We start from the raw sequence: 24,628 nt of genomic DNA, 5'->3' as shown, positions 1-24,628 counted from the left end.
GAAATTTCTTCTGAATTCCCCTCGGGATTCCTCGCTGACTATTTTATATCGATAAGATCCAGCTATATTCTTCCCCAAGGGAGGGGATTCCTCCTGTCTCCACTCGACCTGAACCTCTCACAGCCTCGGCTGCCTATGTTGGTTCAACCTTTATCATTACAAGAGAGAACAGGCCCAGTCTGTCAGTCTTTTGTGTGTGTGGTTTTTAAACTTTGTCCACCCCAGTCCAACACTGGCACCACCAAATCAGGACCAAATGAAGGCTTCCCTCTCTAAAGGACATTTCCTTCCTGAAAGAGTAAGGTTTGGATAACACTTGGGGTAAAAAAAAAATCTCCGGATTGGGCACAGTCAGTGTGCACATGCAAAGATGAATTTCTTTCCTGGAGAGATTTCTTTTTGAGGATGCCACTAACAAAATTGATCAAAGGGACTCCAGTATACTTGGATTTTCAGGAACCTTTGATACAAGCCCCCCACACAGGTTGGTTCAACTAAATTAAAGCACATGGGATAGAAACAGGGATTGCCAAACAGGCAGAAGACAGAATGTAGGAATAAAACGGATCATTCTTATGTTGGCTGATGTGACTAGCAGGGGACCGCAAGGATCACTACACAGACCCACACAGCATGGAAACAGACCCTTAACAATTATAAATCAAAAACCTGTCCATCTCCTCAAACTTTATTCACTGTCTACCACACTCTGCGGCACTGAATTCCACAGATGCGCAAACAGAAGTAAATCCTCCGCGTCTCTGTTTTAAATCTATCAGTCCTTATCCAGTATGTTCCAGACTGCCCCACACAGGGAAACATCCTCTCCATGTCTACATTATCAATCCCCCCACTGCCACTCTCGTCACCACCACCCAGACTCCCACATGTAGCCACAACCCACCGCCCTCCCTCCCTCCCTCCCACCCCCTTCCCATTTTAACGCTCCGTCCTCCCCACTCCACCTGACATTTCCACTCTCCAGCGACACCGTCCCACTCCTACGTTCCCACACTCATCCTGCCTGAATTCCCAGCATGCCCACTGCCCCCCCACTCGCCAAATCCTGCTCAGACACACAAAATCAATTCCCTGGCCCCTCACACTCCCCTCACTCCTCAAGACACCCACTCCCCTCCCACACACACCTTTCACCCCCCCATCCACTCACTCTCACACACCCCTTATGTGCTCCCCACACAGACCTCTCACCCCCTCACAACCCTCTCCACAATACACTCCTCCCTTCACTCACATAATCTTCCCACGTCCCCTCACACACTCCCCATCCCCTCACACACTCCCCTCCCCTCACACACATCCCGCCTCCTTCCCTCACCTTACACACTCCCACCCCTTTGCCCTCACACTCTCCCCAACCCCTCGCCCTTCATACACTCCTCACCCCCTCACCCTCACATACTCCCCTAACTTCCCTCACACACTCCTTCCACGTCCCCTCACACATTCCTCATCCCCCACCCTCACACATCCCAACCCCTCACCATTATACACCTCATCACACTCACATACACCCCATCCCCTCAGCCTCACACACACCCCACCCCCTAACACACTCCCACCGCCTCACCCGCGCACACCCCCGGCACCCTCACACACACTCCCCGCCCCCTCACACACTCCCAACGCCTCACCCGCGCACACCCCCCGCACCCTCACACACACTCCCCGCCCCCTCACACACTCCCAACGCCTCACCCGCGCACACCCCCCGCACCCTCACACACACTCCCCGCCCCCTCACACACTCCCAACGCCTCACCCGCGCACACCCCCCGCACCCTCACACACACTCCCCACCCCCTCACACACTCCCAACGCCTCACCCACGCACACCCCCCGCACCCTCACACACACTCCCCACCCCCTCACACACTCCCAACGCCTCACCCACGCACACCCCCCGCACCCTCACACACACTCCCCGCCCCCTCACACACTCCCAACCCCTCACCCGCGCACACTCCCGCCTCCTCACACACTCCCCCGCCCCCTCACACACTCCCAACGCCTCACCCGCGCACACTCCCGCCTCCTCACACACTCCCCGCCCCCTCACACACTCCCAACCCCTCACCCGCGCACACTCCCGCCTCCTCACACACTCCCCGCCCCCTCACACACTCCCAACGCCTCACCCGCACACACCCCCCGCACCCTCACACACACTCCCCGCCCCCTCACACACTCCCAACGCCTCACCCGCGCACACTCCCCACCCCCTCACACACTCCCAACCCCTCACCCGCGCACACTCCCCACCCCCTCACACACTCCCAACGCCTCACCCGCGCACACTCCCCACCCCCTCACACACTCCCAACCCCTCACCCACGCACACCCCCGCCCCCTCACACACTCCCAACGCCTCACCCGCGCACACCCCCCGCACCCTCACACACACTCCCCGCCCCCTCACATACTCCCAACGCCTCACCCGCGCACACTCCCCACCCCCTCACACACTCCCAACCCCTCACCCGCGCACACTCCCCACCCCCTCACACACTCCCAACGCCTCACCCGCGCACACTCCCCACCCCCTCACACACTCCCAACCCCTCACCCACGCACACCCCCGCCCCCTCACACACTCCCAACGCCTCACCCGCGCACACCCCCCGCACCCTCACACACACTCCCCGCCCCCTCACATACTCCCAACGCCTCACCCGCGCACAGTCCCCACCCCCTCACACACTCCCAACCCCTCACCCGCGCACACTCCCCACCCCCTCACACACTCCCAACCCCGCCCCCGCGCACACTCCCCACCCCCTCACACACTCCCAACCCCTCACCCACGCACACTCCCCGCCCCCTCACACACTCCCAACGCCTCACCCGCGCACACCCCCGCCTCCTCACACACTCCCAACCCCTCACCCACGCACACTCCCCGCCCCCTCAGTCTCACACACTCGCCACCTCCTCACACACTCTCAGCACTTCACTCGGACACCCCCCCCCGCCCCCTCACACACTCCCACCGCCTCCCCCACACCCCACCCCCTCATCTTCACACACTCCCCACCCCCACACACTCCCACTGCCTCACCTGCACACAGCTCCCCATTGCCTCACACACTCCCCAGCCCCCCCCCCCTCACCCACTCCTTACCCCCTCACCCTCGAACACCCCCCCTCACATCTCAGGGAATGGGGAGTTGGGGTATGGGTTGGGGAGTAGGTGGTTGGGGTGTGGGAGTTTAGGGGAGTTGGGTGGAGGGATTAGGATGCTAGGGAGTTGGGGCGAGGGGAGTAGGGAGTGTGGGAGCAGGGGAGTGAGGCATCGGGGGAGCGGTGTGGGGGGGGGTGGGGGGGGGGGGTGCAGTGACGTACCTACGAGCAGGGGTTTCCTACGGACGGCCGCGCCCACCGAAGACGTTTTGTCGACGCCGAGACGCCGGGCCAGGACCCCCTCCTCCACTTCCTCCTCGTCCTCATCGTCAGCGGCGATGGCGTTGGCGGGCTCTCGGTTCCGGGAGGTCACCACTGCCGGCGTCTCCTCGCTGTCCTCCCTGTCTGGGCCAAGCTCGGACAGCAGCGCCAACTCAGATGGGTACTCGAAGGTGGTCTCCAGCTCACCGTCGTTAAAGGAGATGTGGAACTGCAACACAGAGGAGGGAAACACCAACTGGGTGAGGAAGGTGCTCAGTTTCCAGAGGGGGGGCTCTTTACACACAGACGAGGCCCGCCTTAACCCTGTCTACCAACACACCGACCAAACCCCCGGGGCAGCGTGGAACGGGGAGAGTTGGCCTGGCACCTAACAAGTTTGATATCTCACCCCCCCCCCGCCCCCCCCACGGACCAGTTACGGTGTCCCCACAGGCCATTTGGTCCATCGGGATCGCACCGACCCTCCGATGAGCATCCCACCCAGACCCACCCCCACCCCTAGCCTTGTAATCCCACATTTACTCAGGTTAACCCACCTAACCGACACATCCCTGGACACTAAGGGCTATTTTAGCACGGCCAATCCACCATAACCTGCACATCTTCGGATTGTGGGAGGAAACCGGAGCACGCCCACGCAGACGGGGGGGGGGGGGGAACATGCAAACTCCACATGAGACAGGCACCCGAGGCTGGAATCGAACCTAGGCCCCAGGCGCCGTGAGGTAGTAGTGCTAACCACTGAGCCACCGTGCCCTGGGTGATCCACGGAGCATTCCAACGTGTCCCTTAGGCTGGTGTCTGTGGCCCACTGGTTGCATACAACGCCTATGGATCTCAGTGGGGGAGGGCTGGTTTCTGAAGCCGGTGCCTAATTTGCAGCATTCTCCCCCTCCCCCTGCACCCCCCCCACCCCTCCCCCCACTCCCTTTATGCGGCAGACTTCAGTTAATCACTCAGCATAGCTTCCGCTACCAGTGAGGCGATCGCAGTGCAGTGATTTGTTCAGTCAGGGAAAACCTGTCTGAATCTGGTCCAACAGGTTACACGGTCAGGAAAACTGCATGGATTAAGGAGAGTCCCCATTTCACAATGAGCCTTTTCACAATGTCGTTCAGCCCTAGCCAACTATGAGGCCCCTCGATACCACTCCTCCATTCAATAGGATCGCAGCTGACTCCTCACTTCCATTTTCCCGCCCTTTCCCCCTAACCATTCCATTCTACTCATCAAGAATCTATCTATTTCAGCCTTAAATATACACAAGGCATCTGTCCCCACAGCTCTCTGAGGAAAGGAGTTCCAAATATTCCACCCTCAGAGCAGAAATTCCTCATCTCAATCTTCAAGTGGTTCTCCTTTACTCCGAGATGATGCTCTCTGGTCCTTGAGTTTCCCAGAAGGGGTAATGTCTTCGCTGCATTTATCCTGACAACCCCCCCCTTAAGAATCCTATCTGTTTCACTGAGATCACACCTCATTCTTCTAAACTCCAGTGAGTAGAGTCCCAACTGTTAAATCTTCGCTCATAAAACAATCCCTCCATACCAGGGATCATCCTTGTGAACCTTCTCTGAACTGCCTGTAATGAAACGAGACGACTCCTTAAATAAGGGGACCAAAACCTCACATTCGCCTTCCACGTCATGTATGTTGTTGCTAATTTTCCACCTGAACCACCTCCTCACTTGCCTTATTTCACTCTTTTCACACAACCTTTCATTCCCCTCTTTCTTCACCTATATAGCCAGCTCCCTCTCAAATACTCATTGACGTAATGGCGAGATCCACACAACTCGCTACCCTCTTTGGGGGTGAAGAGTCCCCTGCTGGATTTGTGACTGGCTGTCTTCTCTTGATGACCACCTAGAGCCATAGAGATGTCCAGCACGGAAACAGACCCGTCGTTCCAACTCCTCTGTGCCGACCAGATCTCCTAACCTAATCTAGTCCCATTTGGCCAGCTCTTGGCCCACATCCCTCGAAAGCCTCCCTATTCATATGCCCATCCAGATGCCTGTTAAGTGTTGCAATTGTACCAGCCTCCACCACTTCCTGTGGCAGCTCATTCCATACGTCTTTAGAATTCCCCTGACGGTGGGATCACTTTCCCCAGGACCACCTCATCGAGCCCTTTGGAAACCTCAAAGCACTCTTCGAACACCATCGTCTTCCCTTTCCTGAGGGGAAACAGACCCAGTCAGGTCGGTCTTTCCCGACAGTTGTGACCTCGCGATTGTGGCCTCATCCATGTCCGTAACAAATTGGAGCAGGAGTAGACCCGACAGCCCTTCTAGCATTCTTCACCGCTTGATAAGACCGTGCCTGATCTGATTGCGTGCTTAATTCTTCTTCCTGCAAGTCCCTTGACTTCCCCCACTCCCCCACCCCCACTCCCTGTCAATCAAAGATCTGTCCAATTCTGCCCTTAATATATTCAATGACCCAGGCTTCTCTCTGGGCTAGAAAATTCCAAATATTAATCCAGCTCTGGTGGAAAACAAATCCTCTTCACATCAGTCTGATGCAGCCGGGAGACCCCTTACATTTAAACTGTGGCCCATAGTTCTCTATTTCTCCCCTGAAGGGAAACGTCTTCTCTACCCTGCCGAGATTCCTCAGAATTGTACAGGTTTAATAAGATCACCCGTCTTCCTTCTGTCAATCTGTCCATCTTCCTTCCCACCTATCTGCTCCACTCTCCCCTCCGACCTATCACCTTCACCCCCCCACCTCCATCCACCCATTGCCCTCTCAGCTACCTTCCCCCAGCTCCACCCTCCCCTCCCATTTATCTCTCCACCCCCGAGGCTCCTGATGAAGGGCTTTTGCCCAAAACGTCGATTCCCATGGTCTTCGGATGCTGCCTGACCTGCTGCGCTTTTCCAGCACCACACTCTTGACCTTAATAAGATCAACTGCTCCCCCCATCCTTCTCAACTCCAATCAGCAATGAAACCATCTACTTAACCTTCCATCACAAGACACCTGAGCAAACCTTCTCGGAGTTGCTTTCAAAGCATCTCCCTCCTTTAGTCCGGTCACCTGAAACTGTAATATGGACAGTGTGGTCCCACTGCGGCTCAGCACTTAAGGAAGACTGTAATGTTTGAACTTTCAGTCTTATAAGGACATGAGAATGAGGAGCAGGAGTAGGCCGTCTGGCCCTTCGAGCCTGCGCCGCCATTCAGTAAGATTATGGCTAATCTTTTTTGTGGACTCATGGTGTTTTCGCTACGTCCCTTAATTCCTTTATTTTGCAAAAAAGTATTTACCTTAGCTTTGAAAGCCATTACAGAAGTAGATGAGATGAGATTCCCTACAGTATGGAAACAGATCCTCTGGCCCAACAAGTCCACACCGACCCTCCGAAGACTAACCCACCCAGACCCAGTCCCCTACCCTATATTTACCCCTGACGAATGCACCGAACACCATGGACAATTTAGCACGGCCTATTCACCTGACCCACACATCTTTGCGTCAACTATTTCCCTGGGAAAGAAATTCCACAGATTAACAACTTTCTGAGTGAAGAAGTTCCTTCTCAGTTTAGTTCTAAACCTGCTCCCTCTAACCTTGAGGCCATGACTTCTTGCACTTGTCTCACCTACCAGTGGAAACATCCACTGTATTTCTATTTTATCTATTCCCTTCACAATTTTCTGTGTTTCTATAAGATCCCCCCCCCCACATTCTTCTGAATTCCAATGAATGTAATCCCAGTCTACTCAGTCTCTCCTCATAAGTCAACCCCCTCAACTCCGGAATCAACCCAGTGACCCCCCTCTGCATTTCATTTTCTACTTAAAACTAAGAAGGTCTGCAGTGTGTAACTTTTAACCTTATTTCGCATGTTTTACACTCCACTCTAATTACTCCAATGTTTCACTTTTAACTTTGTTCTTTCATTCTATCTGGTTCCCTCTGCACCCTAGGCACAACAAACTACCCCCTCACCCCCTCCAGACCCACTGCTGACCTCTGGGGGTGGCGGGCATGGTGCCCCATACGGACTGCCCACTGGACACAGCAGCACCCCCCCTCAGTCCTCCCACATCTCCCGCACGTGCCAAATATCTCCAGCCAAACCATTACCACCCCCACACTGAGCACAGCAACCATGTCAACCCCACCCCACCCAACCCAGGGAAAAGGAGGATGTGGGGGGGAGGGGGGGGGGGGGGGGAGTGGGGATTGGGGTGGTGGAGAATGGGGGACTCGCTCCCATGGAGGGGGTAGAATGGGGGATTCGTTCCCATGGGGGGGGGTGAGGGTGGAGAATGGGGGACTCGCTCCCATGGGGAGGTGAGGGTGGAGAATGGGGGACTCGCTCCCATGGGGAGGTGAGGGTGGAGAATGGGGGACTCGCTCCCATGGGGAGGTGAGGGTGGAGAATGGGGGACTCGCTCCCATGGGGGGGGGGGGGGTAGAATGGGGGACTCGCACCCATGGGAGATGGGGGGTGGAGAATGGGGGTCTCGCTCCCATGGGGAGGTGAGGGCGGAGAATGGGAGACTCACTCCCATGGGAGATGGGGGGTGGAGAATTGGGGATTCGCTCCCATGGGGGGGTTAGAATGGAGGACTCACTCCCATGGGGGGGTTAGAATGGGGGACTCACTCCCATGGGGACACAGGGGTGGAGAATGGGGGACTCGCTCCCATGGGAGATAGGGGGTGGAGAATGGGGGTCTCGCTCCCATGGGGAGGTGAGGGCGGAGAATGGGGGACTCGGTCCCATGGGAGATGGGGGGGTGGAGAATTGGGGATTCGCTCCCATGGAGGGGTTAGAATGGAGGACTCACTCCCATGGGGGGGTTAGAATGGGGGACTTGCTCCCATGGGAGATGGGGGGTGGAGAATGGGGTACTCGCTCCCATGGGGGGGTTAGAATGGAGGACTCACTCCCATGGAGACATGAGGGCGGAGAATGGGGGCCGAGCCCCCATGGGAGATTAGAATGGGGGACTCACTCCCATGGGGGGGTTAGAATGGGGTCTTACTCCCATGGGGACACAGGGGTGGAGAATGGGGGACTCACTCCTATGGGGACAGAGGGGTGGAGAATGGGGGACTCACTCCTATGGGGACACAGGGGTGGAGAATAGGGGACTCACTCCCATGGGGGGGGGGTTAGAATGGGGTCTCACTCCTATGGGGACACAGGGGTGGAGAATGGGGGACTCACTCCTATGGGGACACAGGGGTGGAGAATAGGGGACTCACTCCCATGGGGGGGGTTAGAATGGGGTCTCACTCCCTTGGGGACACAGGGGTGGAGAATGGGGGACACACTCCCATGGGGGGGGGGTGTTAGAATGGGGTCTCACTCGTATGGGGACACAGGGGTGGAGAATAGGGGACTCACTCCCATGGGTGGGGTTAGAATGGGGTCTCAATCCTATGGGGACACAGGGGTGGAGAATGGGGGACTCACTCCCATGGGGGGGGGGGTTAGAATGGGGTCTCACTCCTATGGGGACACAGGGGTGGAGAATGGGGGACTCACTCCCTTGGGGGGGGGGGTTAGAATGGGGTCTCACTCCTATGGGGACACAGGGGTGGAGAGTGGGGGACTCACTCCCATGGGGGGGGGGTTAGAATGGGGTCTCACTCCTATGGGGACACACGGGTGGAGAATGGGGGACTCACTCCCATGGGGGGGGGGTTAGAATGGGGTCTCACTCCCATGGGGACACAGGGGTGGAGAATGGGGGACTCACTCCCATGGGGACACAGGGGTGGAGAATGGGGTCTCACTCCCATGGGGACACAGGGGTGGAGAATGGGGTCTCACTCCCATGGGGACACAGGGGTGGAGAATGGGGGACTCACTCCCATGGGGACACAGGGGTGGAGAATGGGGTCTCACTCCCATGGGGACACAGGGGTGGAGAATGGGGGACTCACTCCCATGGGGACACAGGGGTGGAGAATGGGGTCTCACTCCCATGGGGACACAGGGGTGGAGAATGGGGGACTCACTCCTATGGGGACACAGGGGTGGAGAATAGGGGACTCACTCCCATGGGGGGGGGTTAGAATGGGGTCTCACTCCTATGGGGACACAGGGGTGGAGAATGGGGGACTCACTCCTATGGGGACACAGGGGTGGAGAATAGGGGACTCACTCCCATGGGGGGGGGTTAGAATGGGGTCTCACTCCTATGGGGACACAGGGGTGGAGAATGGGGGACTCACTCCTATGGGGACACAGGGGTGGAGAATAGGGGACTCACTCCCATGGGGGGGGTTAGAATGGGGTCTCACTCCCTTGGGGACACAGGGGTGGAGAATGGGGGACACACTCCCATGGGGGGGGGGGGGTGTTAGAATGGGGTCTCACTCCTATGGGGACACAGGGGTGGAGAATAGGGGACTCACTCCCATGGGTGGGGTTAGAATGGGGTCTCACTCCTATGGGGACACAGGGGTGGAGAATGGGGGACTCACTCCCATGGGGGGGGGGTTAGAATGGGGTCTCACTCCTATGGGGACACAGGGGTGGAGAATGGGGGACTCACTCCCTTGGGGGGGGGGGTTAGAATGGGGTCTCACTCCTATGGGGACACAGGGGTGGAGAGTGGGGGACTCACTCCCATGGGGGGGGGGTTAGAATGGGGTCTCACTCCTATGGGGACACAGGGGTGGAGAATGGGGGACTCACTCCCATGGGGGGGGTTAGAATGGGGTCTCACTCCCATGGGGACACAGGGGTGGAGAATGGGGGACTCACTCCCATGGGGACACAGGGGTGGAGAATGGGGTCTCACTCCCATGGGGACACAGGGGTGGAGAATGGGGGACTCACTCCCATGGGGACACAGGGGTGGAGAATGGGGTCTCACTCCCATGGGGACACAGGGGTGGAGAATGGGGGACTCACTCCCATGGGGACACAGGGGTGGAGAATGGGGTCGCACTCCCATGGGGACACAGGGGTGGAGAATGGGGTCTCACTCCCATGGGGACACAGGGGTGGAGAATGGGGGACTCACTCCCATGGGGACACAGGGGTGGAGAATGGGGTCTCACTCCCATGGGGACACAGGGGTGGAGAATGGGGGACTCACTCCCATGGGGACACAGGGGTGGAGAATGGGGTCTCACTCCCATGGGGACACAGGGGTGGAGAATGGGGGACTCACTCCCATGGGGACACAGGGGTGGAGAATGGGGTCTCACTCCCATGGGGACACAGGGATGGAGAATGGGGTACTCGCTCCCACAGGAGTGGAGAATTGGGGACCCGCTCCCATGAGGGGTGGTGAGGGGATCGAATGGGGGACATGCTCCCTCAGGGATTAGGGGGAAGGAAACAGGGGACTCACTCCAGTTGAGTACACACGACAATAAAATAAATTTAATCTCAATCAGAAAATGCCAAATCCCCTCAATACCCGTTTGTAATGTGGTGAACTGGAACTGTGCACTGTGCTCAGTTCTGAGGAAGGGTCACTCGATCTGAAACACTATCTCTGATTTCTCTCCACACGTGCTGAGCTTTTCCAGCAATTTCTGTTTTCGGAACTCTGCACAATCATCTGCGAAGGGCCTAGTTTCACAGCTTTAAGGACAACATTTGCCTCCCAGATGTTGGTGGGAGTCTGGAAGGTACTGCCTGGGGTGGGAACTGAAGTGGGAGACCTCCCAGACTTGAAAAAGTACTCAGACGAAGTGTCGTAACATTCAAGGCTATGGGCGGGAAGGTGGGACTAGCGTCGGCAAAGACAGAAGGGGCTGAAGGGCCTCTCCTCTGCATGTTTCAATGACATGGAGAGTGGGAGTGAGGCGAGGCGTATAACCTAGATTCGACCAGAATCTCGAGTGGTTTTTGTTCCAGTCAAATTGCTTTGCTGACAGGAAGTTTGTTAACCAGAAGTCACAGAGGTGACAGAATTGGCTGAAAACACGCGGGGAGAGAGGAAGACTATGTTTTTGCTTTAAACGGCGGGACGCGGTGGTCTGGATTGAGCTGGAGTGGTGGCTGGGCAAAGCATTCAGGACGGTAACCTCCAAATGATGGAGCCACTGAGTTCCCGAGTCGTACACCCAAGAGGGTGAGGGTTGCCCAGCACCTCTCAGGGCACCAGGCATCACCCGTTGTGGTTTGCAAATTTGGAGCAGGGTGCACACGCACCCGGGCAGCGAGATCTGGGGCACTGTCACCCAGAGCGACGCGCCACATGAAAAGTTATCAGAGAGACTCGAACATCCAGGCCCAGAGAGGACTGCACTAGGTCAGACAGCCACAGCGCTTGGTCATAACGGAGGGTTCCCATCGAGGGTCTTTCAAGGAGGGTAAGGGGTTGGCAGGGGATCGTAGGACTCAGGGCGAGATGCAACTGATGAAGGCAGTGGCTGGGGTCAATTAAAATACTCAAGAGGCAGGAATGGGATGAATGCAGATCATCTTTGTAGGAGCGGGGGGGGTGATTACAGAAATGGTTCTGAGATGGGGAGAGGAGTCCCTTGCGAGGAGATTGGAACCCAAGCCCGCAGAATCGTCAGCATCCCGTCGGACTGCGGACACCCCGGTATGGGTGGTGGGGGCTGTTTGGAACAGTCAGCACGAGGGAGATGCCCCCTTATATCCAACGGGGGGGGGGGGAACGCCAACAGAACGGATTGTGCTGCAAGACTCCCCAGCAGGAAGAAAAAACTAAACGGTATTCCTGATTTCCAGCTCGTGCCTGAATCCTGAAATGGCAAACCTCAGCTTCATCCTGCCCTGTGCCTCACAATGCCCCTTTGCCTGCTCGCTCCAATTTACTCCGAATCACAAGGACAGAGTACAGGAGGTGGCCATTCAGCCCACGCCAATGCTCCCTCCCCTTCGGAAAAGCAATCCAAAAGTCCCACTCCCTTCCCCGAAGAAGACTCAAAAGCCTGAACTCTCTGTTTCTTCTCTCTCTCTCCACAAATGCTGACTTACTGGGGTTTTTCTTTTGGTTACCGTTGACGTTGCACTGCCTCGCTGCCCTTTCCCAACAGCTCTGCACCTTTCTCCTTCACATCAAGTAGTTAGGCATTTCCCTTTCCGTCGGGGGGGGCTGCGAATCTACTCTGTACTTGAAATGCCACAGCACGGAAACAGGCCCTTCGGCCCAACCAGTCCACGCCCACCATCATCCCAAACTAAATCAGTCCCACCTGCCTGCTCTCCAAGCCTTTCCTGTCCAATGTCCACCATTTTCTCTGGAAGTTCATTCCACTTTCTGCATTAAAAAAAGACTGACCCTTATGTCTTTTCTAAATCTCTCTCCTCCCACCTTAAAAATATAACCTCTAGTCTTGAAATTCCCCACCCGAGGGAAAAGACATCTGACATTTACCTTATCAAAACCCCTCGTGATTTTATGAACCTCTATAAGGCCACCCTGCACCCTCTTACACTCCAAAAGTCCCAGTATAACCAGTCTCTCCAAACCCTCTTCTGAACTCTTTCAGCTTAATAATATCCTTCTCGTAACAGGGTGGCCTGAGCTGTACACGGTAATCCAGGAGAGGCCTCACCAACACTCAGTACAACATGACATCGCAACTCTTACAGTTAAAGGTCGCAGCAAGTTCCAAGGCTTAATAGGCTATGGATCAAGTACAGGTAAACGAGAGGAGGGCAGTTTGGGTAGAGTCATAGAGATGTACAGCAGAGAAACAGACCCTTCAGTCCAACCAGTCCATGCCGACCAAATATCCCAACCCAATCTAGTCCCACCTGCCAGCACCCGGCCCATATCCCTCCAAACCCTTCCTATTCATATACCCATCCAAATGCCTGTCAAATGTTGCAATTGTACCAGCCTCCACCACATCCTCTGGCAGCTCATTCCATACATGTACCACCCTCTGCCCCTTAGGTCTGTTTTATATCTTTCCCCTCTCACCCTAAACCTATGCCCTCTAGTTCTGGATTCCCCCATCCCAGGGAAAAGACTTTGTCTATCCATGCCCCTCATAATTTTGTAAACCTCTATAAGGTCACCCCTCAGCCTCCAACGCTCCAGGGAAAACAGCCCCAGCCTGTTCAGCCTCTCCCTATAGCTCAAATCCTCCAACCCTGGCAACATCCTTGTAAATCTTTTCTGAACCCTTTCAAGTTTCACAACATCTTTCCGATAGGAAGGAGACCAGAATTGCATGCAATATTCCAACAGTGGCCTAACCAATGTCCTGTACAGCCGCAACATGACCTCCCAACTCCTGTACTCAATACTCTGACCAATAAAGGAAAGCATACCAAACACCTTCTTCACTATCCTATCTACCTGCGACTCCACTTTCAAGGAGCTATGACCCTGCACTCCAAGGTCTCTTTGTTCAGCAACACTCCCTAGGACCTTACCATTAAGTGTATAAGTCCTGCTAAGATTTGCTTTCCCAAAATGCAGCACCTCGCATTTATCTGAATTAAACTCCATCTGCCACTTCTCAGCCCATTGGCCCATCTGGTCAAGATCCTGTTGTAATCTGAGGTAACCCTCTTCGCTGTCCACTACACCTCCAAACTTACTAACTGTACCTCCTATGCTCGCATCCAAATCATTTATGTAAATGATAAAAAGTAGTGGACCCAGCACCGATCCTTGTGGCACTCCACTGGTCACAGGCCTCCAGTCTGAAAAACAACCCTCCACCACCACCCTCTGTCTTCTACCTTTGAGCCAGTTCTGTATCCAAATGGCTAGTTCTCCCTGTATTCCATGAGATCTAACCTTGCTAATCAGTCTCCCATGGGGAACCTTGTCGAACACCTTACTGAAGTCCATATAGATCACATCTACTGCTCTGCCCTCATCAATCTTATTTGTTACTTCTTCAAAAAAACTCCATCAAGTTTGTGAGACATGATTTCCTACGCACAAAGCCATGTTGACTATCCCTAATCAGTCCTTGCCTTTCCAAATACATGTACATCCTGTCCCTCAGGATTCCCTCCAACAACTTGCCCATCACTGAGGTCAGGCTCACCGGTCTATATTTCCCTGGCTTGTCTTTACCGCCCTCCTTAAACAGTGGCACCACGTTTGCCAACCTCCAGTCTTCCGGCACCTCACCTGTGACTATCAATGATACAAATATCTCAGCAAGAGGCCCAGCAATCACTTCTCTAGCTTCCCACAGAGTTCTCAGGTACACCTGATCAGGTCCTGGGGACTTATCCGCCTCTAACCGTTTCAAGACAGCCAGCACTTTCTCCTCTGTAATCTGGACATCTTGCAAGATGTTTAGCGTAGACATGATGAGAAAAAGGCCAGATTCTGTGCTGCACGAGTCTATTCCAGTCTGCAACAGCAACCCCCAATCACTCTTAAAATTCCTCTTTGCTTGGAAAACAACCACAGCGTGCCCGGTCAACTCACAAGCTTCCAAAGGAAATCCCCTTCCTCCAGTCACTTCCTGGTTTCCTCTCTGGGGACCCGGGGCTAGTGCAATGAGTCATTTGGAGCACTGTCATCCTTCCGAATTGGGATTGCAATCCAGAAGGAGGGATTTGGGCTGAGGCCGGGGGTTGTCACTGGCAGGAAGAGTGATCGCAGGAGGTGGAGCATGCAAGGGACACTTTGCTCGACAAGGAGGGGGCGTTTGTTACTGCACTGAGCTCCAACTAACCACTCACATCAAACACTCACGGCAGGTTGTGGGTTGGAGGCCTTGGTTGGGAGGGGGGTGGGGAGGAAGTTTGTCTGTGTCTGTGAGACCGAGCTCCTAGCTGCAATGTTGTAGGCTTTGACACGCTCTCTAAGTTGAGGGATACAGTAACCTTGAGGCATTGGGAGCAGAATCACTGTCCAATTAATTCTCCACTCAGGGGCTGTTTTACAAACCAAGCCACCTCACTGACTGTGTTGTATGAGATGAAGTGCTTCGGACCGCGAGGTTCTGCCATATTTGAACTGTTACTTCCTGCCTCTTTAACAAATGTTTTATAGAATCCCTACAGTGTGGAAACAGGCCCTTCGGCCCAACAAGTCCAATCCAACCCTCCGAAGAATAACCCATCCAGACCCATTCTCCTACCCTATTACTCTACATTCCCCCCCCTGACTCATGCATGTAGCCTGCATATCCCTGGACACTATAGTCAACTTAACGTGACCAACTCACCCAACCTGCACATCTTTGGACTTTGGGAGGAAACCGGAGCACCCGGAGGAAACCCACACAGACACGGAGAGAATGTGCAATCTCCACACAGGCAGTTGCCCGAGGCTGGCGCCGTGAGGATGCAGTAAAACGATGAAAGAAACGATGCCGTTTCAAGGAAGGCCGGGGGTTTGTCCCGGCTGACGTTCAGGAACCCTTTTAAACGGGTTCAGTTTTGGCACCGCTTTCTGGGACGGGCGTGGGCTGGCGCCGTGAGAGGCGCTACAGAAATGCAAACGCTCTCCCACTCTCACTCTGTTTCATTTCCTTTGGCGAGAGGGCAAGATGACACTCGTTTTAGCACAAACACTGCTGTGTAAACTGCCTGAGGAATCCCAATCACCTGATGATTGTGTGGAAGGGAGGGTGAAGGGGTCAATAGGTAGTCACAGAGAGAGAGAGAAAGAGAGAGAGAGAGAAATTCAGCCTCTCTATTCTGCTGCTCTATTCCACCGATAAATAACTGATAACTCTGTTTACCTACTTGAACAGAAATGATAACGCTGTTTATCTCAGCTAATCTTCTGATTTGTTTGCATAAATCAAAATTTATTGATCCACGCCAACTGATGATCAGCAACCGCAGATTTGTTTTTTGGGGGGGGGGGGGGAGAGAGAGAGAGAGTTTCATATTTCCACACTGCCCTGGGTGTGAAAAATACCAACCTGATTTTGATTTAGAGATGCCGGGGTTGGACTGGGGTGTACAAAGTTAAAAATCACACAGCGCCTGATGAAGGAGCGACGCTCCGAAAGCTAGTGTGCTTCCAATTAAACCTGTTGGACTATAACCTGGTGTCGTGTGCTTTTTAACTTTGTACAACCAGATTTCGCTGAGGAACTATTCCCAACCCCTTGCCTTTAGTTCTCTCCCCACTCCCGCTGCTGGTGGAAACACGTTCCACTGACTTTATTCACTTCCATCAGGTCGGTGTCAGGCCCAAGTTTTTACAACCTGTCTTTATGACTTGGTCCTCTGTGCGTTCATTGTGACCTGACCTAACGTTGCTGAGAAGACTTTATATCCCTGCTCATGTCACTCCCCGGACCCAACTGCCGCATCACCTATAATTCCAGGATGTAACCATCCCCAATCTTGCAGCAATTGGTGCAAAATCCTCAAGTGTGCCTCAGCATTTGGTTCTGGTCTCTCCCCCCGTCCATTGTTCCAATTTTCCACAGTCATCGAATCATAAGAAACCCAACAGTGTGGAAGCAGGGCATTTAGCCCATCGAGTCCATACCGACCCTCTGAAGAGAATCCCACCATCTCTGTAACCCTGCATTTTCCCACCTTGCCTGCACACCCCTGGCCAATCCACCCGAGCCTGGACCTCGTTGGACTGCAGGAGGAAACCCCCGCAGACGCGAGGAGAATGTGCAAGCTCCACACTGACCCTCCAAAGACCCGAGGGTGGACTCGTACCTGGGTCCCCGGCAGCGTGAGGCAGCAATGCTAACCACGGAGCCAACGTGCCGCCCCCAAATCTGCCAGCACTTCTCTTCCCATCATCCCCACTAAATCCGTCACGGCTCATTCAGCAGCTGGTTCCCTGCTCTCTGGAGCACCGCAAGGTCTCTACCAAGCCACATGCCATCCTAACCATAAAACACAGGAGCAGAATTCAGTCCCCCAAGTCCACCGATACATTTCTCAACCCCATTCTCCTTCCCTGTAACCCTTTATCTCCTGACTAATGAAGAACCTACCTCTCTGTCTTAAATACATTCAAGACTTGGCCTCTATAGCCTTCTGCCATATTGAGTTCCACAGATTCACCACCCTCTGGCTGAAGAAATTCCTCCTCATCTCTGTCGAAGGGTTAACACTTCAGTCTGAGCCTGGGCCTTTCAATCCTGGTCTCTTACTGGTCCCCCTATCTTACTATCCACATCGACTCTATCCAGGCCTTTCAGTATTCCCCGACTTCCTTTCAAATTCCATTGAGTACGGTAACATTCCTCAAGTGACAAGGCCTTCATGCCTGGGATCATTCTTGTAAACGTCCTTGGACCCCCCTCCAATGTCAGTATATTCTCCTTTAGAACGGGGGGGTCCAAAACCGCTCACAATACTCCAAATGTGGTCTGACCAGCACCTTATACAGTCTCAGCAGTACACCTCGGCTTTTGTATTGTAACCCTCTTGAAACGAATGCCAACATCTCCTTTGCCATCCTAACTTCTTGTTGAACCTGCAAGTTATCCCTACAAGAGTCCTGAGCTAGGACTTCCAAATTCCATTGTGTTTCAGATTTCCAAAACTTTTCCTGTTTAGAAAATAGCCCAAGCCTCTCTTTTTATAAAAAAAAAAGAATCCTTAACAGTGTGGAAAAAAGCCATTCAGCCTATTGAGTCCACAACCCTCTGAAGAGCACCCCACCCAGACCCACCCTATCTCTGTACTGCCCATGGCTAACCCACCTAGTCTGCACATCCCTGGACACTATGGGGCAATTTAGCATGGGCCAATCCACCCTAACCTGCACATCTTTGGACTGTGGGAGGAAACTGAAGCATCCAAAGGAAACCCACGCAGAGACGTGTGAAGAACGTGCAAACTCCACACAGAACAGTCGCCCCGAGGCTGGAATCAAACCCAGGTCCTTGGTGCTGTGAGGTAGCAATGCCAGCCACTGAGCCACTGTGTCACCCCTAGTCTTCCTACCAAACAGCAAAACCTCACCCTTTCCCCAATCTGCCACTTTTTTGTCCAATCTCCCAACCAGTCTGCAGCCTCCCCACTTCATCAACACTACTGGACACAGACCACCATATCGCTGAACATTCACTTGTCACTGGGTGACAAACTCAGAATCCCCTCCCTAACAGCGCTGCGGGTCTCCCTGCACCTCACAAAGACTGCAGCAGATCAAGAAAGGCTCACCACTACCTTGTCCAGGGACACTTGGGGACGGGCACTAAATGCTGTCCAAGCCAGCGACAGCCAAATGCCACGTGGGAATTAAACCTTGTCCTCTAACTACTTCCCTCTGGTAAAGTGTTCAAAGTGATTTCAAGGATGTGGCCAGGTTTGGAAGGTTTGAGCTATAGGGTGAGGCTGGATAAGTTTGGGCTGTTTTCCCTGGAGTGTTGGAAACTGAAGAGTGACTTTGTAGAGGTTTATAAAATCATGAGGGGCATGAATAGGGTGAATAGTCAAGGCCCTGGGGTAGGACAGTTCAAAACTGGAGGGTGTAGGTTTAAGGTGAGATTTGAAAGGGCTTCAGGGGCACTATTTTCACACAGAGGGTGGTGCGTGTATGGAACAAGCTACCGTGGGAAATGGTGGAGGCTGGTACAATGACAGCATTTAAAAGGCATCTGAATGGGGACGTGAATAGGAAGGGTTGAGAGAGATATGGGCCAATTGCTTGCAAGTGAGACTAGATTAGTTTAGGATATCCGGTCGACATGGATGAGTTGAACCGAAGGGTCTGTTTTTATGCTGTACGTCTCCATGATTCTAAACGGGACTAGATTTATTTAGGATATCTGGTCAGCATGGATCGAAGGGTTTGTTTCCGAGCTGTACATCTCCCTGGCTCTAAGTGCAACTGTCCGACCCAACCGCCAAACCTTCACCCAGGTCCTATGTTTCTGTTTCCCTTCACATAACTCACTAAAGAAAATCTATAAGCACAGATTACTGTTGATTGTGGTGAGGACAATTCATTGCAGGGTCTGTACGATATGATGTCGGCCAACATTAGTCATTTACAGACTGGAGTACAAACACAGATCATTGCACTCCCTAGTCAAGTCTGTAGACAACGTCATAAACAATAATGCGTCGTGCACACAGGGTTACAGGAATTGTGGTCTGATTGCAAGAAACATGCCACGAAAGTAGCTAGTTCTTTCTATTTCCTCCCCCCTCACAGCGGAGAGTGTTATTTTGGGTTTACTGCACTGATGAGTTGCAAACGCACAAAAAAAGCAGTGTCCCACCGTGAATCTTTAAGTGAAGTGGATGGATCTATAACATATGGAAGTATGCCAAAGAATTCAGCAGTGCATAACTATCTGATTACAACAGACACATGAACAAGCCCAGCGGCAGAGACTAGCCAGCTGTTCACAGGGGAATGAGGGCTGAGAATGTTGGAACCACATTCATTTCATTCGCTGAGAGATGGAGTGGCCAAGAAGGTGGGGGAAGAGATAGAAGAGAAAATCAGCAGAGAGGAAATGTTGGAAGGCGTCAGATAGAGCTAAAGAGAAACCGCACAAACTTGCATCGACGTAGCAACTTTCACATCCTCAGAGAATCCAGAAGCAAATCATAGCCAATCATCATAATCCCTTTTGAAGTACACTTACTGATCACAGTCACGACAGTCAGTTTGTACTAAGATAATCCCCACAAAGGGAGGGCAGGAAGTGAATTGAGTTAGAGATAGGCAGGAGGAGAGGGGAAGAGGGGGAAAAGAAGAAGGGAAAGATAGCAAGATACGAGAGAGTGGTGCACAGAGATACAAATACACACACATGTATTCACTCTACACATTCACACACACACACACAAATTCACTCTTACATACACAAACATTCACAGACACACACATTTTTTCTTACACATTCACATAAATACACATATTCACAGTTACACACACATTCACTCACTCACACGGAACACAATTATATTGATTCTTACACATACACTCACACATTCACTCACGCACACACACACACACAAGGACATAAATACATTCACTCTTACTCACACACATATAGACACACACACACAGGTACACAAGCAAATTCACTGTCCCACAAACACATTCACTTGTATGCACACACACCAACACAGGAGAAACAGAGGAAGGAGAAAGGGAGAGAAAGACAATTTTACAACCAATGGAATGGTGATGATGGGGAATGGTTCTCTCTGCACTGGCAGATTGAGCTAGTGGGGTCTTTACAGCTTCAACTCTTGATGATCGCCCCCCTCACACTAACCCCACCTCGCCCACCTCCAGCGCCCACCTTCCAGGTGTGCCCCATTGCCCGATTCGCTGGGCATGCCTCTTACCTTCCCCCGACTGACGCCAGACTTGACCAGGCACGACCTCTGCAGGGTCAGGTAGCCACCGATCACCTGGATTTCCTCTGCCGTCGGATACCGTTTCTTTGCCGGGGTAGCTGGCGAGACTGCGGGCGGTGTCCCCGAGGTGCCATTCTCTGTCGTCGTGGCGTTGCCAGAGGGCGGGGTCTTGCTGGTCGCCATCTTGCGGGGGTTGATGGTGATGGTCCTGCCCGACTTGCGCTGGGGGGCAGGGGAGAAGATGGGTCGCAGCCTCCCCTCGCCATCCTCCGTCACCGCCCCGGGGGCCTGCCTGGAGGGCGTGGGTGACCAGGTACCCTTCAGGCCCTGCCCTCCATCAGTGGTGCCCTCCGTATCACGGGCACCCCCTCTCCCTCCCCTTCCGCGGCTGGCTCGAACGGTGAAGGCCGGAAGCCTCACTTCCCGGGGGCCGGCAGTGGGAGGCTGGGGCCCGCTCATGTCGCTGCTGGGCTCCCCCCGAGTGGCGTCTGGCTCCGGCCCAGGATCGGGGACGGGGGGCCTCTCCGGGCCTGGCATAGGCTGCCCGCCTGAGGGCCCAGACTCCCCGGTGTGTCTCCGGTCTGTCGCCGCAGCAGAAGTGATAGCAGGAAGGCAGGAAGCAGCAGCAGCAGGGGCCTGCTCTGCACAGGAAGAGGAAGCCGCACTGACGGGCTGCTGCGGCCTGGGAGAGCTGAAAGAGCTGACGTTGTCAGGGGAGGTGGGGGAGGAGAGGAGGAGTGGAGCGGAGGCCTCCAACTGAGGCTGCTGCGGCTGCTCGGGGGGCACGGCCTCACCGTCGGCCAGAGCCTGGGCCTCCCCAGGTTCGGCCTTGATGTCCACCGCTGGGCCGGAGCCTGAGTCTGGATCCGGCCTCCTGCTGCCCCCAGAAACAGGCCCAGGTTGCCCCCCTTCTCCTCCTCCGCCCTCCCCAACTAGCCCCCGGGACCCCAGCCTAGTGACTTGGGCCTCCTCGCTGATGGGGTAGGCCCGGCCCGGGGTCTCTGTTGCCGAACGGGCCTCAAAGTGGCTGCGGAAAGCGGAAACCGTGCGTGGAGGGGACGGGGGCGAGCGGGACTGGGGCCTGCGCCCCCGACCTGGGGCGTGAGCGCACCCTGGTGGGACGGAGGAAGACGCGGCCCCGGAGCGGCCCCGGCGTTCCAGGATGTTCTCCGTGCTGCGGGAGCGGGAGGGCCTTGCCGGGGCCTCCTCCCCTTCCCCGCCCTCCGCCACCCGGGGGCGCCCCCGCTGGCCGAATCTGCTCAGCAGCCGGGTAACCCTTCCCCGGCCTGGACCCTCCGCTCCCACCTCCGCCCGGCACCTCCCAAAGGAGTTCAGATCCTCCGCGCTCCTGCTCAAAGGGGACCGGAGGTCAGGCTGATATGCCCCATGCTGACCGGCATCACCGTTCACACTCGGCGGCTTCCCCTTGGTGCCCGCGAGCCCGGGCCCAGACTCAATGATGGTCATGTCATCTCCCAGTATGGCAGTCACCCCGGGGGCGTAGCTGGACAGCTCAGTCCCCGGGACTCCCAGAGGGGCCTGCTCCAGCTCCAAACCGCTCTTCCTCTGCTTCTCCCGCTGGATGAAGTGGTTCTGACACAGGGGCCCAATGTTCTCCCACACCACCACGCCGTCTGTCGCTACGGCGACGCAGGCCTCAGGCTCCGTCCCGTCTGTCCCGGTCTTGGCCGTGCAGCCTGTCAGGCTAGGCCCAGCCTGTCCCTCGGCTGGGATTTCCGACGGCGAGGACCCAGGCCACAGCCTGGCCCGTCTCCTCTCGATGATCTCCCTCTTCCAGGCCGGAATTCTGGCCAGTCTCTCCTGCTCTTCCTTCTCCCTGCGCCTCCCCTCTTCCTCATCCCTTCGCTTCCTCTCCAGCAGCTGAACCTTCCACTGAGGCGGGGACGTCATTGCAGACTTTCAGTACCCTCCACTCCCCCAGTGGACCGTCAAGGGGACAAACTCACCACCGCCCAGCCCTGGCACCTTAAACCCCTGCTACACCTACCAGCTTCACCCCCAGGTCAACCTGTCTCACGGGGAAATCGATGGGGCCTCAAAGGTGGTGACTTACAGGCATCACCATGCAGGACAGAACCAGACCTGGGTCTCTGGCCAAACACCGAATCTTTCACCCAGGCACATTATGGACACTCGAACCCTCACACTCAATACCCGACACTGGGACTCTCACAAATCGACACTCACTCACTCTCGGACCCTCACTCTCACTCTCAGACACTCACACCCTCACTAGTTGAACCTCACTCACTCTCGGACACTCATTTCCCTGGACTCACCCACCGATTCCCATCGTCAGGTATACACACACACGCTTCATGAAATAGCTCAGGTTCCCATCTGTGCTGAGATAAACCTCTCTGGGTGGGGGGGAAATCCTCCTGTCTGTCCTGGGATAAATCTCTCTGGGTGGGGGGGAAATCCTCCTGTCTGCCCTGGGATAAATCTCTCTGGGTGGGGGGGTAAATCCTCCTGTCTGCCCTGGGATAAATCTCTCTGGGTGGGGGGGTAAATCCTCCTGTCTGCCCTGGGATAAATCTCTCTGGGTGGGGGGGGAAATCCTCCTGTCTGCCCTGGGATAAATCTCTCTGGGTGGGGGGGTAAATCCTCCTGTCTGCCCTGGGATAAACCTCTCTGGGTGGGGGGGTAAATCCTCCTGTCTGCCCTGGGATAAATCTCTCTGGGTGGGGGGGGGGTAAATCCTCCTGTCTGCCCTGGGATAAACCTCTCTGGGTGGGGGGGTAAATCCTCCTGTCTGCCCTGGGATAAATCTCTCTGGGTGGGGGGGGGGGGGAAATCCTCCTGTCTGCCCTGGGATAAACCTCTCTGGGTGGGGGGGTAAATCCTCCTGTCTGCCCTGGGATAAATCTCTCTGGGTGGGGGGGATCCTCCTGTCTGCCCTGGGATAAATCTCTCTGGGTGGGGGGTAAATCCTCCTGTCTGCCCTGGGATAAATCTCTCTGGGTGGGGGGGGGGGGGTAAATCCTCCTGTCTGCCCTGGGATAAACCTCTCTGGGTGGGGGGGGGGGGGAAATCCTCCTGTCTGCCCTGGGATAAACCTCTCTGGGTGGGGGGGGGTAAATCCTCCTGTCTGCCCTGGGATAAACCTCTCTGGGTGGGGGGTAAATCCTCCTGTCTGCCCTGGGATAAACCTCTCTGCCCCTCTTTGACAGGGAGTCTCCACAGTCTGTCCCAGGGATAAACCTTCCTCGCCAGTGACCCCCTCCACCCGGGAATAAATCTCTGTCGCCGAGTGGGGACACAGCCACCCGGGTCTTACCCCCTACCTCTGTCCCGGGAGGTGGATTCCAGGCCGGGCTCGGGGGGGGGGGGTGATGTGGGTCAAGGCGATGGTTGTCTCTCCCGGGTCAGAGACCCCGCTGTCCCGCTGGGCTGTGAGGCTGCCCCGATCCTCCCGAACAGGACGGTCCGGCTTTCGGTTAAAGGAAAGAGATGTGCCCCGGGACTGGGAAGGCACTGCCTCCCGCAGTGACTGAGAAAGGCAGGCAGAGACAGAGCATCCGGAAAGGGGCAGGAAACTGAGAGAGAGAGAGAGAGAGAGAGACAGGGGGGGGGGGGGAGAGAGAGACAGGGGGGGGGGGGGGGAGAGAGAGAGACAGGGGGGGGGGGGGGGAGAGAGAGACAGGGGGGGCGGGGGGGGGAGAGAGAGACAGGGGGGGGGGGGAGAGAGAGACAGGGGGGGGGGGGAGAGAGAGAGAGAGAGAGTGGGGCGGGGGGGGGAGAGAGAGACAGGGGGGGGGGGGGAGAGAGAGACAGGGGGGGGGGGGGGGAGAGAGAGACAGGGGGGGCGGGGGGGGGAGAGAGAGACAGGGGGGGGGGGGAGAGAGAGACAGGGGGGGGGGGGAGAGAGAGAGAGAGAGAGTGGGGCGGGGGGGGGAGAGAGAGAGAGACAGGGGGGGGGGGAGAGAGAGAGACAGGGGGTGGGGGAGAGAGAGAGACAGGGGGGGGGGGAGAGAGAGAGACAGGG

General features: G+C 55.3%; 1 protein-coding gene and 1 long non-coding RNA gene across 2 annotated transcripts in view; both read right to left on the bottom strand.

Moving 5' to 3' along the window:
* Positions 1-23,265, bottom strand: part of LOC122541256 (uncharacterized) — a 31,875-nt gene extending 8,610 nt beyond the window's left edge. The window contains exons 1-2 of the mRNA XM_087979437.1: positions 20,608-23,265; positions 3,364-3,631 (exon numbers count right to left, since the gene is read on the bottom strand). Coding sequence (XP_087835563.1) covers positions 3,364-3,631; positions 20,608-22,530 — 2,191 coding nt within the window. The 5' untranslated portion in view covers positions 22,531-23,265. The remainder of the gene's footprint in view (positions 1-3,363; positions 3,632-20,607) is intronic.
* A 167-nt stretch (positions 23,266-23,432) lies between these two features.
* Positions 23,433-23,918, bottom strand: LOC148140588 (uncharacterized). The gene is made up of 3 exons (XR_015753066.1): positions 23,793-23,918; positions 23,700-23,747; positions 23,433-23,551 (listed from the first exon to the last, which is right to left on the bottom strand). It is a non-coding gene; the product is annotated as an uncharacterized LOC148140588 (long non-coding RNA).
* Positions 23,919-24,628: the final 710 nt, after the last annotated feature.

The sequence above is a fragment of the Chiloscyllium plagiosum genome, unplaced genomic scaffold, assembly GCF_037043375.1.
Source record: "Chiloscyllium plagiosum isolate Xiang-an unplaced genomic scaffold, Cpla_swu_hap1 HiC_scaffold_35, whole genome shotgun sequence".
Classification (NCBI taxonomy): Eukaryota; Metazoa; Chordata; class Chondrichthyes; order Orectolobiformes; family Hemiscylliidae; genus Chiloscyllium; species Chiloscyllium plagiosum.
This window is presented reverse-complemented; position numbering and strand designations above follow the sequence as displayed.